General features: G+C 38.3%; 3 protein-coding genes across 3 annotated transcripts; all 3 read left to right on the top strand.

Annotated features, from left to right (window-relative positions):
- Nucleotides 1-1,243: 1,243 nt before the first annotated feature.
- Nucleotides 1,244-4,222, top strand: LOC118565242 (oocyte zinc finger protein XlCOF6.1-like). Its single transcript, XM_036145432.1, has 2 exons — nucleotides 1,244-1,420; nucleotides 2,713-4,222. Exons 1-2 carry the CDS (start codon nucleotides 1,369-1,371, stop codon nucleotides 3,843-3,845), a joined length of 1,185 nt encoding a protein of 394 aa, XP_036001325.1. The 5' UTR covers nucleotides 1,244-1,368; the 3' UTR covers nucleotides 3,846-4,222.
- Nucleotides 4,223-8,540: 4,318 nt separating this feature from the next.
- On the top strand, nucleotides 8,541-13,349 carry LOC105931634 (piggyBac transposable element-derived protein 2). The gene is made up of 4 exons (XM_012870390.3): nucleotides 8,541-8,795; nucleotides 9,923-10,423; nucleotides 11,327-11,406; nucleotides 11,610-13,349. The coding sequence occupies exons 2-4, from the start codon at nucleotides 9,943-9,945 to the stop codon at nucleotides 13,347-13,349; spliced, it is 2,301 nt and encodes a 766-aa protein (XP_012725844.2). The 5' UTR covers nucleotides 8,541-8,795; nucleotides 9,923-9,942.
- A 2,304-nt stretch (nucleotides 13,350-15,653) lies between these two features.
- On the top strand, nucleotides 15,654-18,280 carry LOC105931637 (putative nuclease HARBI1). The gene is made up of 3 exons (XM_012870394.3): nucleotides 15,654-15,984; nucleotides 16,127-16,216; nucleotides 16,450-18,280. The coding sequence occupies exons 1-3, from the start codon at nucleotides 15,746-15,748 to the stop codon at nucleotides 17,420-17,422; spliced, it is 1,302 nt and encodes a 433-aa protein (XP_012725848.3). The 5' UTR covers nucleotides 15,654-15,745; the 3' UTR covers nucleotides 17,423-18,280.
- Nucleotides 18,281-19,090: the final 810 nt, after the last annotated feature.

Here is a 19,090-nt window from a genome sequence, read left to right as displayed (position 1 = left end):
CCAGTAAAAACTTTACTTCCCCTGTGCTTTTCTGGGGATTTAGGCCATGGCATTTTGCCAAGTTTACTTTTTTCAGTTGTATTAGTGTGAATTATAAAGGATAAAACTGGCAAAGTAAAAAGCAAGGATAATTATCTGCCTATACAGCTTTAGCCAGTGTGCTGTCCAAGGTCCTGGAAAGCACATGATTTGGCTTATTTTTTAATCCCTGTCTCTCAATAACTGTTGAAGACAGTTATTGAGATGACAGAAAATGTGATAGCATTAGCATGTACCTTGGCATGATGGGCAGTGAAGTGGGCCTCCACTTGTTCCCTGAATGGCTAATGGTAGGGTGTGAAGAAAGTTATTTGAGCGTTGATACACAAGTATTCTCCAGTCCCCATAATTAGCTAAATAGTCAGAAATTGGGTAGGCAGCAACGACAAAGACCAAAAGGCCACGAAGGCCTTAAACACACATCTCCCATTTAATTAAAAACGACTTCAGACCAATATCTTCCCTTTTCTTTTGTAAAATTCAAGAAAGGGACTATTTTCTGCTTTCAAAAATGTGGGTCGGTTGTCATTTGTTTTAGACAAAGGTATTATGTATTTTGTTGTTTTTATTTTAATTTGAAGACATCAGAATAAATAATGAGATTAGTACAAAAACTGACAACAGTCAAATCTATGTGCAACACTGTTCAATCTGTAATGAATTGGTGTGGTCTGCAATTACCCTTCTCTTATTGGGCGATTGGCATTCAAATTAAGTAGATGAAAAAGGTAGGGGCAGAGCCCAACATAATTTAAGACAGTGCTGTTGTAAATGCCATGAAGTGGTGTAAAATACCCCATTTATTAAAGCCATTGCACACAGTAATGTGTAAAAAGTGGCATTTAGTGACTAAGAAGCTGTTGCCTTTATTTAAATTTGTTTGCCGTTCAGTAGGTTTTCTTAAAATAGTGTAAACAAACAGCGTTTTGATGGGTTTTTCGCCATGTTTTACAAAGTTCTTTCTTAAAATGGCGTATTTTGCTTTTTTTTTTTTTTTTTTTTTTTTAAATACCATGCCTTGTAAAAGTAGCATTTCTGGCCCTTTTGGGTTGCCATAGAGGGCGACAGTGGTTTGTGGAAACACGGCATGGCGTAACACCGGAAGACGACCGTTGTCTGCGGACAAGTGTTGCCGTTATTTCTGTTTGGAATAATTTTAGATTATTATTTAGACGATTATTATTTAGACACATTATTTAGACGTTAATGGTCGATAAGCGAAACATACGAGTGTTTTATTTATTTTGAGATTTTATTAACGAGCAGGTAGCTCCCGTTGAAGAAACATTCACTGAGCTCAGATAAATCATCGTCAAGCCGGAGGAAAAGATGGATGATCAGAGCAGACAGCTGATTCCCCTGGTAATCTTACACCGAATAGGTACGAAGCACCAGTGGTGATAACGTTTTATCTATGCAATGATTTAAGGAAAGCTGTTGGAGGCCCTTTAAAGTGTTAATTTCTGAAGACTTTTTAATCGTGCAAATATAACCGTTTGAGTGAATTAAAAAACACTACAAAAAATGAATAAACTGACATTTATTATACCAACTAAAATAACATCATTGTTCATTTGTTGAATCTTGGTTTATAGTATCTAACACCCTCTAGCTGCAAGGCAACCTTTTTAACAACTGTTCTAATTTGCAGCACAAACCCAGTCCGTCTTAGGTAGACACAAGAATTATTTTTGAAATAAAGTTGGGCTGTAGATGGCAACAAACCTGTAAAATTGTGTTTTGCTGTGCTCCAAATACTGGGAGCCAATTTCCAGTATTTGATGATGAAGATTTCCATCATCTGAATTTACAAAATAGGACTAAGCAGTTCCAGGGGAATATTTTGGTCTGAAAATATCTTCAGTGTTATAAAGATTACAAAAGATTTAAATTAAAAATTAATAAAAATAACTGAAATCAGTTCTTCAGAAGTGTTGAATTTTTTAATGAAAAATTGTCTAGAGAACAGGAGAAATCTGAGTGTGAATCAGTTAGAGTCACTCTCTCTTTAGATGGGAGAACACTTCTTACAATTCTTACTATGTAGAGTTCAGAAAGGGTCAGTCAGACATTACAATTCAATTGAATTCAATTTTATATATATTGCGCCAATTCATGATACACGTCATCTCAAGGCAATTTCATTTGCAAGGTCAAATTCAATCAATTCATACAGATTGGTCAAAAAATGTCCTATCTAAGGAAACATAGTAGATTGCAGCAAGTCTTGACAAGCAGCAATCACTCCGCATGAAATAACATAGAGCCACAGAGACAGTCGTCTGCATTGGCGATGGCTTTGCCTAAATCCCGCATACTGAGCATGCATGCTCAGTATGCGGGAAAAATAAAAAAAAAACAGGAAGTGACGCAATACGCCTTACCGCAATCTCAGGAGCCATCAAAAAGCCCATGGTAACTGGAGAGCTGCATTACAACTATGGGGTACTATTTCTGAAAATGGAACTATATTCTGAAATTACTTCTTTTTTTTACGTCACAAAACCTGCCATTTCACCAGGCTTGTGTACAGTGTGTTGTCAACTGTATGTTTGTTTATTTGGTCATTAGAGGGTGCACTGCTTTCCAAAGGCATCTTGGAAAAGGTATTAAATGATGAAAGTGTCCATACTTTTTCATTAAACAAAAAAAACTGTCTTTCTTTCTGTCCAGACTTCCTGCAGCAAAATTTAAAAATAGAGGAGGCTCCCCTTGATCAACACATCTGCATCCAGGAGGAACCAGCATATCTACAAATTAAAGAAGAGCAGATTGAGCCAAATGATCCTCCAGTAAAAGAAGAAGAGACAGAGCCCTGCATCACTCATAATGAAGAGGATCTTGTACTGAAGCAGGAAACTGATAACTTTATGGTGACTCCTACCTATGAAGAAAAATACAGCATTACTCTAGAACCAATCAGGAGCAAGCATGTTTCTAAGGAAGCCCTTGAAGCTGAGAACAAGGATCAGGAATTAAACAATGACAAAGACAGGGAATTAAAAAAATACAAAGAGACGATCCGAAAAAAGAGGTGGCAAAAAACTACACAAAATGATCACATCCCTGGCAGATCAAAACAAAAGATGCAGAACAAAACCCTCAAGAACAAGAATATGCATTCTTGTAAAGTATGTGATTTACATTTTTCTCATAATAGTCACTTGACCAAACATAAGAGAATTCACAAATGTAAGCTGCGTTTATCGTGTGGGATCTGTAGAAAAGGTTTTAGCCAAAAAAGCCATTTAACCCATCACATCAGAACCCACACAGGCGAGAGGCCTTTCTCGTGCAATATTTGTGGGAAATCTGTAGCTGCAAAAGGTAATTTAACTGTTCACTTGAGAACTCACACAGGCGAAAAGCCTTTCTCATGTGTGACCTGTGGAAAAAGTTTCAGTCAAACAGCTTCTTTAAGTGCTCACATGACAATTCACACAGGTGCAAAGCCTTTTTCATGTATGACCTGTGGAAAATATTTTGGTTTAAAATGTAATTTAATTGTTCATATGAGAATTCACACAGGTGAGAAGCCTTTCCCGTGTGAGGTTTGTGGAAAAGGTTTTAGCCGAAAAGGTCACATAACAGAACACATGAGAATTCACTCGGGTGAAAAGCCTTTCTCCTGTGAAACCTGTGGGAAAGGTTTCACTCGAAAAGGTCATTTAACCGAGCATGTTAGAACTCACAAAGGTGAGAAACAATTTTTGTGTGGGACATGTGGAAAGAGTTATACTCAAAAATGTCATTTAAATGTTCATATGAGAAGTCATACAGATCAGCAGCCTTTGCTTGTATCTTAATATCAATCAGCATATTACTGGCAGTGACAACTGATTTTGATGATTTGTCATTATTGATGACACCGTGGACATTCATGACCCTAACCCTAACAACGCTTTCACTATTGAGCAAGACAATTATCCCAAGTACATTTAGCTAAGCAACTGATGAATGACTCAAATAATCTTTTACTTACTTTATGGAGCATTCTAGTCAAAATCGTCTTTGTCTTCGATTTTCCAATATTATATTAAACTTTCTAAGATGTTTTTAATTATTTCTAGTTGTTAAAAGGTTGCAAAAACCTAAATAATGGGTAAATGAATGGTAACTTTAAAAGGCACACTGGTTGTAACTGCTATGTAATCACATTAATAAACTGCAGGTTTTTTTTTTTTTCATTTCTGCCTGTTTGTGCCTTGAAAATGAATGTTTTCTTTAGTAGAATTGATTACTGCAATGGTGTATTCACGGCTCTGCCTAAAAAGTGGATCAGACAGCTGCAGCTGATCCAGAACGCCGCATCCTCACTAAGACTAAGAAAATAGAGCACATCACCCCAGATCTAAAGTCCTTACTCTGGCTCCCTGTATCTCAGAGAATAGACTTTAAAATACTTCTGTTAGTCTATAAATCACTGAATGGCTTAGCACCTAAATACATCACAGACTTGTTATCAGTGTATCAACCCTCCAGACCACTCAGGTTTTCTGGCTCCAGCCTACTCTGCATACCTAGAACCAGAACTAAACAAGGAGAAACAGCATTCAGTTTCTATGCTCCACTTATCTGGAACAAACTTCCAGAAAACGTGCGGACAGCCTGAGCTCCATTAAATCAAGATTAAAAACACATTTGTTTAGGATTGCCTTCGACTGTTCTAGTTAAATTGTGTTACTGAAACATCATTAGTTCAACTTTGTAGTCTAACTGTTTTTAATGTTTGCTTTTATCTTCCCATGTTCTATTTTGTCTCCATGTTTTATTCCTACTTGCTTTAATTCAGTGGCACCACCAGGGGATGGCCAGTGGGGGTAGCCTTGCCCCAAAGTGCTATGTCCTGGCCACTCCACTGGTCAGTGTAAATTGTAGGAAGTCACTCTTCCTGAGCTTCTATTGAGCTTTTATTTGTATCTGCCAGTATCTACTTTCCCCTATTAACTGTTTTGTTTTCCAATAAATTAATAAATGTAAGTTACACTTTATTCTAAATATAATTACACAATAAAAAGGAATTATTGTTCAACTCAAAATGTTAACTGTACTGTTATTGGTCTAAGCACATTAGATCATTGGGAACATTAAAAATAAAAACATTAAAAACCAAAAGATGTTAGTAGGTGTTATGATAGTTTTCTACAGGCAGCTTCACTACAACAGCAGAATAAAATCCTGAAATTATGGCTTTTAGTTTCACTGCCACCCCAAGAGTTTAAGTGGCTCCATCTGGCCACCCCTATGAAACATTTCTGGAGGCACCGCTGCTTTTATTCAGATTTTTATTTTCTATTTTAATCATGTAAAGCACTTTGCATTGTCTCTGTACTGAAATGTGCTATACAAATAAATTTGCCTTGCCTTGTTTGTCATCATTACAACGTCCATATCCATTCCACAGAGCCCTAGGCTTTGGTTTACCTTTGGTTTAATCCTGAATTATTGCAGGATTGGTCCTGCAATTAAAGTATGTTTTTTGTTTAATAAATTCAGATAGACCTCTACATATAGAACATATATAGAACATATTTCTCACGTATGATTTTTTTTTATTTCTTTGCATAGTCTTTGTTCAACATCTGCAGAATAAATACAGAAATTAAGATTAAAAGTGATTTGTTTAAGGTCAAATTTATTAATATGGCACATTTTCTGCATTTTCTGCTGCACATGGTGCTTTACAAACTAAGACACAACTAAAATAATAGGAATGGCTGTTATCAGAGCATGTTATCAGAGGAAATGGTGAATAGGACATACATGACATTGTTCATATATGATAAAAAGACTCAGCAGAAATTGACAAGTTTATGGTTAAACACATTTCTAAACTTGAGTAAATTCATCAGCAATTTCATTAACATCAAATATAGTTTTGTCATTGTTCTCTATCTAGTTTGGATGGTTTTCTTTTACATACTGTATGTTACATATTTTTTAGTACTTTCCAGTTAACCTGTGTTTAGCTTTAAGGTTGCTCTGAGTTTTTGATTAGTTGATTTTATTTGATCAAATAAAACGTGTTAATTTATTCTTAGGAGACATTCACCATTATCAACATTTTCCAAAGTGTACAAATCTTAAAAATTGTGAAAGACCTCACCCACGTCCGTGATGTGAGGCTATAACTACCTTACTTGGTGAGTCAGGTGTGTGGCAGCCTGTAGTTGGTGCACTGTTACAGATTGCTCGAGTTCGAGCCACCGGAACTGACAAAGACTTTTGGATACATGTCGAAAGAACTGTTCAAAAGTCTGGTTGCCTCCGATTTAAGCCTGTTTGCTGTTGCGATGACCTGGATAACTGAAAAATTGCACAGGCATATTAAGGATGAAGTCAGCTGCTTCAACACTTGGTTGCTGAATATTCTTTCTCTGAATAGTTGTTAGTCTGCAATCAGGGGCGGTTCTAGACAGGGGCCAACAGGGGCCTGTGCCCCTGTAGAACTGTTACTGGCCCCTGTTATGGCCCCTGTACTAAAAACATGATATTAAATTTCTTACAATATTAAATGCTGACAAAGATACCGCGACTGACTGGTCATCTGGATCAGTTGTATTTTTTTGTTTATGTTTTTACCCATAATAAAATAACAAAATAATTAAGAAAGAAATGTTAAAAAAAAACTAATTTAAAATTAAGCTGTTTCACGTTAAGTTCCCGCTGTATTGATAAAAGATCAGGGGTCTGCAACCTGCAGTTCAAGAGCCACAATTGGCTCTTTGGCTTACTTAATATATTAAACGACGAAATGTTGACATGTTAAGTTTTTTACCCCCCAATCTTTTGTTCTGTGCCCCTGTGAAAAAACACTGGCCCCACCCTGGCCCCCCTGCTAAATTTGGTCTAGAACCGCCACTGTCTGCAATCATTTGGGAAAAGTAACATATTGGATTTTTAATAACTGTATAAAACCTAAAACTGTCTGACTTGTGAGGATGAATTCTTTATTATATAGGAATATAAAGGCCTTAAGAGTTTGGGATCACTCAAACCTCTAACCTGACCCTAGCCAGATTGATATCACTCCACCTAGCTTCACTCACAGGGAGTGGAGTGGAGATGAGTGGAGCTAGGCGGAGCGAAATACATCTGGCTAGGGTCAGGTTATCAAACCTCAGCTACATACATAAATAAATGTATATAAGGAGGGAGTAATAAAGACGAGTATTTGACAAAATACAAATCTAATGGGAAGAACTGTTGTTATCCTAGGGCTGGACGATAATTCAAAAACAATATATATCAAGCAATAGACGTGTGGTTTAAAGGTATACTATGCAACCGGGGTTGATTTTCCAGCGAGGCTCCCCCCAGAGGGCGAAAGTAAAAGTGCACTGTCGTAAAGATGCTCAGCTGTTCTGGATTCTCCGTCAAGCCAGGCGCGGTTGTTTTGAGCTTAGCAGACAGGCGAACGCAACGAAAAGTGGAAAAAACGGCAGTACAAACAATGACTAACACAGTGAAGGTATGAACATCAAGCTTCCCGCAGCGCTATCTTGGCGAGGCGGCGGCCGCCGCCGCCGCCGCCGCCGCCTCGCCAAGCCGCGGCCCCTGCCGCCGCCGCCTCGTCCGTTTTATTATTATTATTATTATTATTTTTTATTTTTTTTTTATGTTGGCGAGACGCTACCGCCACCGCCTCGCCAAGCCGCGGCCGCCGCCGCCGCCTCGCCGCGGCTGCCGCGGTAGCGTCTCGCCAACATAAAAAAAAAATAAAAAAAAAAAAAATAATAATAATAAAACTCGACATGCTTGCATGTTTATGTTGTTGCTTTCGCGCGTGCATATAGTGAATGGCAGGGCAAAAACTCATGGAGTTCTCCCCGTAAAGCAAGACTTCTGTGAGTGCGGGCCGTGAGCTCTTGCTCTTGCAAGTGCGGTATTTCCCCCACAGACCCCCAGGGCGGCCGAGAAAACCTTTGTTCGACCTGAAATGACTCATTTAATCATCCAAAACGGTATGGAACACATTAATTAACTGAAAAATGTTGCATAGTATGCCTTTAATAGATAAAAAGGGGTCAGTAAAAAGTTCAAAATAGCAGTTTTCCTTCCTTTTGCATTCTAACCTATCATGTACAGTAGGTTAATACTACAGTCCTTACAATTACAAACTCAGACCCAGGAGAGCTCCTTCACCAAGCTTCAGAGTTCAGAGAGCAAGAGTTATTTTCTTTTCTTAAGAGTTTTGGTAAAAAAAAAAAAAAAAAAAAAAAAAAAAAAACTGGTAGAATAAAGGATTGTGTTTGAATTCAGTGTTCTTTATTTAGAAATAAGTGATTTTATGCAACAGCATAAAATGGCCAGGGCTGCACTTAAATTATATATTATTGAATATTTTGATAATCATCAATATCTATCAATCTTATTTCTATCTTATCGATACGCTATCTCATCCATTTTTGATTTGGCTGTTATTTATCTTCCAATCCAGCAGGGGTCAGTAATGCACTTGTTAAATGGTAAAAAAAAAAAAAGAGGTCATGGCTGAAAGAATTCGCTTCCGGGTGAAGATTACCTCTGCTTTAGACGAAATGAAATAACAACAACGTTACTTTCTTTTGTTGCTCTTTGTCATTTTAAGGAAGGGTAAATGATCCTTATGGATAATGGGTGTCTTCAGTTCAGCCTCGGATAGATTAGTCAACGAGCTGCTAAAGAAACATCTACAGAGTTTAAAGAAATCATTGAAGCTGAGGAAGAGATCAATGGTCAGGTGGGACACCCCCAGATAATCTTACACCGTAAAGGTATGAAACACCGGCGGTTTCACAGCTTATAAAGAGCTTTTAGGACAAGCTGTTGACTGCATGTCTGCGGGTTGAGAATGGAAGTTTACTGCATTAGCTACTTATCAGCGCTTTCTGACTACTTCCATCTAAACTTTGCTCTACAATATCTGCTTCTGAACAGACTCCTTTAGTGTTTTTCAAATAAAATGGAGATAAATATATCAAGTCTATGTCGCTCATATTGATTAGTACCAAACACAAAATTCAAAAATCTGTTCAACAACAGAGAAGGAAGGTATGACCTCAGTGGGAAATGTAATTTAAAACAACCAGCAGCACTCTTAAAAGCATGTGCAGATCAGTTTGTAGGGAGATTTTGTGTTAAATTAAGCAACGTAATAAAGAGAAAATATGCATAAATTATGTGTCTAAAAATGAATAACATATAATGTCATTTCAACTAAATTTATCTACAGGTGCATAGATATATGGGCAGGTATGTAGCTATACATGCATATGTATGTGTATACAACTACAGTATATATGCGCATTTGTGTATTTATGTATATATGAAATCACTATTTTTATTAAGGATATGAATGTAAATTAGGGTACAGGACTGAATAAGCCGTAGCTTCTTTTATTTTGTCGAATAGTTTATGATGTTGTGTACAACTTTTCCCCTCTTTGTTTTGTTTGAATTCTCTATTTTGTTATGGGTTAAAATAATAAAAAATAACCTTTCTACAGTATTTCTACTTCAGCCATCTAATTTCTTGGTGTGGTCAGACATGTTTTATACAGAATATTAATAAGAATGAAAGACTTCCTATGAAAACAAAATAGCCAGTGGCCTATTTGAATTTAGTGTATCTACATTTTGTTTAACTCAATTAAATAAAAAAAAAATACTTGAATCAGTTTGCACTTTTGATGTTTAAATTTAGCATTTGTATCTCTTGCTAAGCAAATAAAAAGAAAATAATTCACATGAAGTTATTTAAGGCTTTATGTTGGGGAAAAAATTGCCCTCTGAGTTTTTCTATATTAAGGTGCTAAAAATTGCATCTGTATATGCATATAATAAGGAAAGTTTGCTCTATTTGAACTACATTAATATGATTTTTTTCTGTTTACCTTTCAAGAGCTATAGTATTATTTAGAGATGGAGGAGGATCTAGCTCACCGGCAGCTCTGCAAAAAGGATAGCAAGTTCAATTTGGGCCAGAAGGAAACAAAACCTCTGCAGATAAAAGAAGAGCAGGTGGAGCAAGAACTTTGCCTACTTAAAGAGCAGCAGGAGGAGTTCGAACCTTCCCAAATAAAAGAGGAAAAAGAAGAACTTGATATCAGTCAGGATGACGAGCATCTCTTGGTGAAGTGGAAGACTTATACCTTTGAGGTTTCTCCAGTCAGTGAAGAAAAATACCCCCTTGAGCCAGACGGACATGAACTGGACTTTCAGAATGCTTTTGATGCTGGGGACCAGGATCAGGAAGAAAACAATCCCGGCGACTCGGGATTAAGACGAGACGAAGAGCTGGAAAAAAATAAGAGATGTTGGAAAAATCTCTTTTCTGGTGAAGTGCATGATGGGTTTTCCCCTCAAGATAGTTCCAGGACTAAACAGATGGGAATTCACACAGGTGAGACATTTCCTATTATGAGAATTGTGAAAAATGCTTAGTTATTTAAAAATATATATATATTTGACTGGTTGCATGATCATTTTAACAGATGTTTTTTTTTTTTTTTTTTCATGCAACCCATGAAAATTTTCATTCAAAAAGGTAATTTCACTCCACAGATATTGGAAGCATGTTGCTTCCAACTAGTGGCTGGAGTGTGGACTACATTCAATGACCAAATCATCAGTAGCCGTGTTTCCATTAATGTTTTTTGATGCGCATTTTGAAATATCTTATGAAAAAAGGTTGAAGTAAACGGACACATTTAAAAGGTTTTTATGATCACTTTAGGTAATTTCTGGATTTTGGGAAAACCAGTTAATGCACAAATCGGTGATGGAGACACATTTGCCGAAAAAGTTCTGCCGTAGCGAACATTTACCTCACATGACTGTGATTTACCTCACAATCTGATAAGACAGTTTGTCACCATTTAAAGTTAACAAGTCCACTATTGACACTGGTTGAAAGAGCACTTGGAGAGGAAGTCATTATTTTAATGATAATAATTAAAAATAGCAGGTTTGGGGTTGGAATAAATTCAGGAACAAACACCTTTTTTAGACGTCATCATTTAATCATTTATTTATTTATAAGTAGGTTTACAAACCAAGACGCAACCAACCTGCAGGATGGATGAATAATTTAAAAAAAAAAAGTACACGTTTTACAATATAAGCACTAAAATCAAAAACAATGACTGGCCTAATTCCCCTAAAACATGATAACTTTAGTCTAATTTGATAATGTGAAAGAGACTATATTTAAATATCTGGTTTTGACTGTAGGTGTCTTTTTATGATTTTATAATAATATATGCTTTATTGATCACATTAATTATCACCTCTCTGTATTGATTAGAAGCGTTCTCCATTGCTGACGATCATCCCACATCACTGAGAAAACCACAAACATCTAATCATGGATGGAGTGAAACGCAGGTGAGAAAATTCACAAGCACAAGTTCCTGTAAATGCTACTAAGTAAAAAAGGGAACAAGAGAGGGGTTATGTTTAAATATACAGCTATGCAAAAATGCAAATCTAAATTTTGTGCAACTGCAGTTAGTGTGCAAGATTAAATTGGGTGCAAAAAGGCAATAAAAACAAAATACTGGGATATAAATTCGGATTTGTCTCTGCAGGACAATGGGCTTCAAACCAGGGTCCCACCAGTTGAAAGTGATGACAGCTGCCTAAGTGACAGCGACAGTAGCGATGAGGACAACAGGCCTAAACCGGGTGATGACAGCAGCAGTGACGAAGACTACGACGGCAACAATGAGCCACCTCCCAGGACAAGCGCCACTGGCGCCAGCAGTAAACCGAGAACGTGGCAAAAGTTAGTTTGGGAGAAGGTGCAACAACAGAACTCGGCGAAAGATGTTCCAATCTGGCGAGGTTCTCTTCCCAGTGCTGCTGAAACCAGAGAGCCCATTCAGTATTTCCGAGACTTTTTCGACGCTGATCTCATGAATACTATTGTACAACAAAGCAATCTCTATTATACGCAAGAAAGTACACACAACCGGTACAGTGGCCTCAAACTGGACCGAAATGAACTTGAGCAGTTTATTGGCACTTTGGTGTACATGAGCGTTGTTCATCTACCTAAGTCAAGAATGTACTGGTCCAGTGAATGTCGGGTAGAGCAGGTGGCTGATGTGATGACCCGAGAGAGATGGAAAAAAATTAAGGAATTCATCCATTTCAATGACAACAGAAACATGACCGCCAACAGTCAAGATGTGCTGTTTAAAATCAGGCCTGTCATTGATGCGCTTCTTCAGAAGTTTAACAGCCTCCCTCAAGATCAGATGTTGTCTGTTGCTCAGCAAATGGTCCCTTTCAAAGCTACATCTAGTCTGACACATTATATCCCCAAGAGGTTGCGCAAATGGGGGTACAAAATATTTGTGCTGTGTGACTCAAAGGGCCTGGTGCATTCCTTTGACATATTTACAGGGAAGACGGATCCTGTTCCCGGAGAACCAGACCTCGGGCCAAGTGGAAACATCGTCCTGAAGCTTGCAAAAGTTGTTAGTGGTTCTGTCGGTCACCTCTTGTTTTTTGACAGCTGGTTTTCGTCTCTTGTTCTTGCAAACAAAGGGATACTCTCCATTGGGACTGTGGAGCAAAGTGGCCTCCAAGGGTGCAGTTTTAGCACAGACCCTGAGATGAAGAAGAAGGGAATTGGGGCATTTGAAGAGAAAAGGGCTGCCATTGACAGTTTAGAATTAAGAGCGGTGAAATGGTTTGACTACAGAGGGATGATCGTTGCTAGCACGTTTGCCAGTGCCCAGCCTGTATCCAACATCCAAAAATGGGACAGAAAGTTGAAACAGAAGGTTTCTGTGGAATGCCCAAGCATCATCAACCTGCACAACAAGTTTGTGGCTGGCGTTGACGCTCTGGATGCACTGATTACATCTCACCGCATCCAGATTAGGTCCAAAAAGTACTACCAGCGGTTATTTTTTCATTTTGTTGACGTGGTCATCGTAAACAGCTGGCTGCTATATCGACGTGATTGTAAATCCCTGGATGTTCCAAGAAAGAACCAGAAGGACTTCCTTACTTTTAGGATTTCAATAGCACAAGCGCTCTGCTTGCAGGGCAAGGACCTGTCCAGCAAGAAGAGAGGCTGGCTTTTCTTTGACGTCGAAAGTGAATTTGAAAAGAAGAAACGGAGGGGTCCCGCTAAGGCTATTCCAACACCCAAAGTCCGTTCGGACGCTGTAGGCCACTGGCCAGTGGTGGAAAGCGCACGGCAACGCTGCAAACTCCCAAACTGTAAGGGCCAGACTGTCTTCAAATGTTCAAAGTGCAATGTGCACCTCTGCCTCAAGAAGAGCAAGAACTGTTTTGTGGAGTTTCACAAGTAGCACTGCTTTCTTCCTCCAAACAAGGAGAGACTAGTCCTGGGGTCTCATTTATAAAACTTTGCATAGAATACATACTAAAAATGAACATACACCAAGAAAAAGGAAATGGCAAACGCCAAAAAGAATTCTGATTTATAAATCCATGCACACACACACACACTAGTACGCAATTTCCCTTTATAGATCCCAGCCGTACCTGAACGTTTGCGTACCTGGGTCCACCTCAGGTTCTGCTCTGAACACGCCCAGATTCAACCATAAATGGTCGATGCAAAGCACCTCATGAATGTTAGTGTTTTAAATATGGGTTTGCTGATTGTTTTTTCATCATGGTGGGAAAAAAAATCACAGAGAGGAGTTTATAAAATGTGAAAATCAGAGGTAAAAGCAGCACACATGTTGAACACATTAACAGAACTTGTTAAGAAATGTAACTTTATTGCAGTTTTAAACGCCGGATGACTGCCGTACTCTGCCGTACTCTGCCGTACTCTGCCGTGTTGACATTTCTGTGAGGCTGTGCGTTTAGATCGACAGAAGAGGGAGGGAGAGCAGGAGAAATGAGTGGTTTCCCCCACAATAAAATGAAGAACCCCCCTCAAACAAAAATAAAATGCAAAAAACAGTTTAGGAAGTGAGTGTGCATTTTTCTCTGCGGTAGTTTGGACCCAGAAACTGGGGGGGAGGGGGGGGCTCTTTCCCCTGTGGGTTATAGCAGAATGCAGTGCTTGGAGTCTGTTTACGACAATTCAAGTAATCGTCGCTCGCCTTGTCACAATGATCTGTGGTACATGCTGCTCTGGTGATCATTGGGGAGAGGAATGTGATGGTTAAAAACCCAGATGAAATGTTGTGCAGACTTTTATTTCAGACAGCTTAGGCATCCTTTTATTTATTTCAAGGTTGCCTATGTGTAGTTATGTGTCATCAGCGGAAGCATGAATGACACTGCTTATTTTGAATGGTTATGGTGAAGCCGATCTATGATTAAAGTCGGAAATGGAATGAAATTGAACATCTGGAAAGGAATCACCATGGAGTCTGACTGCAATGCATCACTTTACCATCCAACCTACCAATTTCTCCCATCTCCAAAATAAGTGTACCCCTGGGTCAGAGATGCTGTAAGGACCACAAATTTTTCCGTCAAGTTTTATTTATTTTTTATTTTTATTTTTTTTTTAAATAGATCCCAACTTTTCAACTTTTGCGTGGAAAGTGACGTACACACGTTTCAGGCCCCATTTTGTGCCTACACAAGCTTTATAAATGAGACCCCTGGACTGTGACTCTGCAAAAAAATGTTTTTTTCTGTATGAGAATGCTGTTATTATGAAAATACGTTGATTGACATGTTGTCAACTTCCAAACCCCGCTTTAGCGACAGCAGCACCAAAAAAATAAACAAATAAATACTAACCTTTGAGATTGAAAGCTCAAATGCTAATGATAATTTTTGGGTTTGTGTGTGTGTGTGTGTGTGTGTGTGTGTATTGAAGTACCACTAAGACCTCAACGAATGCTGTGGATTTGAACTTTGGTTTGAACATGACAGCATGTCATGCAGTGTTTTACTGTTTCCTTATATGTAGGAAAGAGATTTTGAAAACCTTTGATGAAGACTCAAACCTTTAATCAGCTCAGATTAAATGTTTGAGAGCTCATTCTTTATTTGGTCATCTCTTCTCTCATAGTCTTTTGATAAAGTACAACATGCTTTAAGACCCAACACACAGAGATTGGGGACATGGGCTATAACAGTAGCATATTGTGTCAAACCACTCCTGACCCAGAGGCAACAATAGCCCCATTTACACTACCCTGTTTTTACCGATCCGTGCCGAGCTCAGACCGAGCTTGGATCAGTTAACCGTGCCAAGCTTGGTTCTGACGACCATTTACACATCACGCTATTATGATTCCTCGCCTCCTAGTGACGATCTACGGTCCTACTGCTCTCTAGGATTGAAGGAGGGACTAAATGTGAATATTGTGGACAAGACTAAACAGTAGAACATGTATTGTAAGAAATATGAAGAAGAAAGAAGGAATTTGGTTAGAGACCTTAATAAGAAGAAAGTTAAATTTGATGTGGTAGATAGTAGATATTCTGCAGAAAATTAAAAAAAATAAATGTCATCAATATTTATTTAAATATTTAATAACAGGAATAATTAGAAGGATTTAGTATTTGTAAATTAATATATATATATATATATATATATATATATATATATATATATATATATATATATAGTAAGTAAGTATCTTTAGGAATAGGGCCACTCTGACCCACATTCCTCACCAGTTGGTGGCGGTAATGCACACCGAAAAGATGTTCGCCAACCGCCAATTAACGCAACAAGAAGAAGAAGGAGATACTCAAGCAAATCAATATGGCGGCGTCCGTAACATTCAGGAGGTTATGTTTGGGTATAATCGTGATATTTCGTTGTTTGCGGAGAGTCAGGCGAAGAAGTCAACCTTTGGTAAATTTACTTGACAGAGTCAGCTTTTGTAAAGTGGATAAAACCAACGATTGTCTAATCAGGGCTTACAGACACAGGAAACAACGACAGACGTTGAGGTTCATCACGCTGCTAAGCAGAATCATCAGTGGAAACCGCGTGGCACGGTAGGGTAGCTAGTATTTTTATGAATGTCTGAAATTTCATGATTACGGAGGCTTATCAACTGTTGCTTTCATCAGTTGTTCACGTTTTATTATATATTTTTCGATTTTATTTAAATCTCTCTTATTTTTATTGTGCTTACAGAACTGTTTGGGTGAGAGAGCGGAGCCAACACTGGTGGCTGCATATAGTAAGAAAGACATTCAACCCTCAGCAATGGATTGAAAACTTCAGGTAATAATTACAGAAAAAATTGCTAATTTTCTCCCATTTAATATGATAGGCTATTGTTTTGTTTAAGTTATTAACACTTCAACTGATAGGCCCATTTTTTCCCCCAAAAAAGCAATGAAATTAATGACACCATTAATTGTTTTGATTGCCGAATTAATAAGGTGGAAGAATGTACAAAGAAATATGTATATTAACTGTAACAATAATATTCTGAAATTTCATTTTTTTTTTAGAATGAGCTACAGTACCTTCCAATGGCTTTGTGAGTCCCTCAGGCCTTACATCTCCAAGGCAGAAACCAGAATGCAACAGCCTATTCCTGTGGAGCAGAAAGTTGGCGCTGTATTGTGGTTTCTTGGAACCACATCAGATTATCGGACCATTGCTCACCTTTTTGGAATATCCAGAGCCTCACTGTGCAACTTTGTCAAGGATGTTTGTGAGGCAATATGCAATCATCTGACACCACAGTTTGTGAAGCTCCCCACTGATAGAGAGGCTACAAATATTATGGAGTCATTTAAAGAAAAATGGGGATACCCTACTTGCATAGGTGCCATTGATGGCTTACACATACCCATTGTCGCCCCAAAGGAGAGCAGAGTTGATTATTTTAATAGAAAGGGCTGGTATAGTATTAATATGCAAGGACTTGTAGACGACAGGTATATGTTTAGAGATCTCTGTATTGGATGGCCAGGAAGCACTGATGATGCTTGTGTTTTAGTTAACTCCCAGCTATACCGGTTTTGGGAAAATGGTGTGTTCCCCCATCTTCAAACAGAAATTGATGGTGTGATGGTACCTGCCGTTATACTTGGTGATCCAGCATTCCCCCTCTTACCCTGGCTGATGAAGCCTTATCCAGAACATGCCGGGACAACTGAAGCCCAAAAAAAGTACAACCTCATCCACAGCCGGAACAGGATGGTGGTAGAGAACGCCTTTGGGCGGCTAACAGGGAGATGGAGAAGGCTTTTGAAGCGAATCGACAACAAGACATCAGATGTTCCGAAGGTCATAGCTGCCTGCTGTACCCTACACAATATCTGCGAGACCCAAGGAGAGGATTTCCTTGATCAGTGGGCCAATGAGGCAAATCAGCCACCTAGTAACAATTTGGTCGATGGAGATAATAATCCTGATATTAACAATGCCCACAATATAAGAAATGCTATCTGTCGTTACTTTGCAAATCAAATTTAGCCTTACATTGACTGAAATCCATCCATCCATTTTCTGACCCGCTCAATTCCTTAATGGGGTCGCGGGGGTTGCTGGTGCCTATCTCCAGCGTTCACTGGGCGAGAGGCGGGGTACATCCTGAACAGGTCGCCAGTCTGTCGCAGGGCACATTGACTGGAATATTTTATCTATTGTAAATAGTTTCTTAAAGTTAAGTTTCATACACATTTTTACAATTACTGATGTGTGGAAACAATTTTTGTATGAAATATTTTATGTAAATAATTTCTAAAAGTTGAGTTACATATTTTACAAATCTACTTTACTATTTTTTTATTTTATTTTACAGTTACTGAGATTGTCCATAATTAGAAAAGTTGGGGAAAGAGGTCGAAGTCGAAGGGGATGCAGGGTTCAGAGGCTGTAATTGTGCTGGTTGTTGCGACATCATTTGGACCATCGTTGCACCAATCTCATTTCATTTTCCTGTTCTTGATTTATCATTCTCTCATTTAGCCTGTTAAAATAAAAATCACATATATTGTACATACTTTTAGAAAGACCAACATTTCTGTATTAAAATTATATCTTATTACCTCAAATAAGTATACAAAGAGAGCACTGCACCAATTGGTCTGGGTCTTGACTCTGATTTTTGAGGAGGGGGCTGTGATGCTGTTAAGGAGGACAGTTTTGATCCTTATAAAGTCCAAGTGCAACAGCAAAACAAATAACTAGTGTCTAAGCTCAAAAACCTCTTCCTGCTGTAAAAACATACTGATCTGGGTGAGACAATCTCAGGGGGCACAGTCCTCATATGTATGCTGTAACATATGTGATTTTCTACCTGCAAACATGATTAAAAACTCCATTTAAGAGGTTTGCCTTATCTGAGCTTTGTTATTTATTACTTGTACCAAAGGAAACTTATTGTACACTCTGTGCATTAAAACACATAATTTTTTTTATGTTTGGGTCATCAATCAAGAAGTGTCGACAATAGCAGAGGACAGTAGCAGCACAAACAATACACTGAAAAACAATCTGAAAATAATAGTTTCGCTTAATTTTAACAAATAAATAGCAGGTAAGAAGATCATTAAAACCAATTGAGTAATTCTAACTAACACAAAAACTAAAAAACACAAACATGTAAAGTTTTAGCATTTTGTAAATAAATCTTGCAATCCCCCATGAACTCCTCCTTCACACCTGTTCTTGTAGATCACCTTCTGTTCCTGCTTCCTCTGGAAGAAAGTGTTCCCTACAGCCAGTTCCATCCTCTTTGAAAAGCCCACAACCATCCGTACTTTGGCATTCCTATTCTGCCAAACTTGTCCGTCACTTCCTCATTACCTACTCATACCTTTCCTCTTCTCTCTCTGCCAAAGTACAGGTCTTCTTCCTTCTCTTCTTCTTTACTGACCCCGACTTGCCTAATTTCTAGTACTCTGTCAGTCACCAGCACCAGTTGTGGTTGTTGTTGACCCAGTCCTCAACTGATAAAGGTATAAAGATTACCATGGTAAATTTTGCTGAAGTTTTCAGCTGGATGCCGTTCCTGATGCAACACACTGCATTTCTCCAGGCTTGGGATCGGAACAAAATAGGACACTTTGTCTTTTTTTTTTTTTTTTTACTTTTTGATATCCCTGTTTTACACGATGTATTGCAAAATGTAATTATAAG

This window comes from Fundulus heteroclitus, chromosome 13 (genome assembly GCF_011125445.2).
Source record: "Fundulus heteroclitus isolate FHET01 chromosome 13, MU-UCD_Fhet_4.1, whole genome shotgun sequence".
NCBI lineage: Eukaryota > Metazoa > Chordata > Actinopteri > Cyprinodontiformes > Fundulidae > Fundulus > Fundulus heteroclitus.
The sequence above is the reverse complement of the archived record's forward strand: the minus strand, read 5'-3'. Positions and strand labels throughout refer to the sequence as shown.

What these genes read in the sequence shown, in the direction of transcription:
- LOC118565242 (XM_036145432.1), top strand. Translation starts at nt 1,369, where the DNA reads ATGGATGATCAGAGCAGACAGCTGATTCCCCTGGTAATCTTACACCGA. An exon ending in GGTAATCTTACACCGAATAG is followed by an intron (nt 1,421 to 2,712) that starts GTACGAAGCACC and finishes CTTTCTGTCCAG; the next exon opens with ACTTCCTGCAGCAAAATTTA.
- LOC105931634 (XM_012870390.3), top strand. Translation starts at nt 9,943, where the DNA reads ATGGAGGAGGATCTAGCTCACCGGCAGCTCTGCAAAAAGGATAGCAAG. An exon ending in ACAGATGGGAATTCACACAG is followed by an intron (nt 10,424 to 11,326) that starts GTGAGACATTTC and finishes TGTATTGATTAG; the next exon opens with AAGCGTTCTCCATTGCTGAC. An exon ending in ATGGATGGAGTGAAACGCAG is followed by an intron (nt 11,407 to 11,609) that starts GTGAGAAAATTC and finishes TTGTCTCTGCAG; the next exon opens with GACAATGGGCTTCAAACCAG.
- LOC105931637 (XM_012870394.3), top strand. Translation starts at nt 15,746, where the DNA reads ATGGCGGCGTCCGTAACATTCAGGAGGTTATGTTTGGGTATAATCGTG. An exon ending in AGTGGAAACCGCGTGGCACG is followed by an intron (nt 15,985 to 16,126) that starts GTAGGGTAGCTA and finishes TTGTGCTTACAG; the next exon opens with AACTGTTTGGGTGAGAGAGC. An exon ending in CAATGGATTGAAAACTTCAG is followed by an intron (nt 16,217 to 16,449) that starts GTAATAATTACA and finishes TTTTTTTTTTAG; the next exon opens with AATGAGCTACAGTACCTTCC.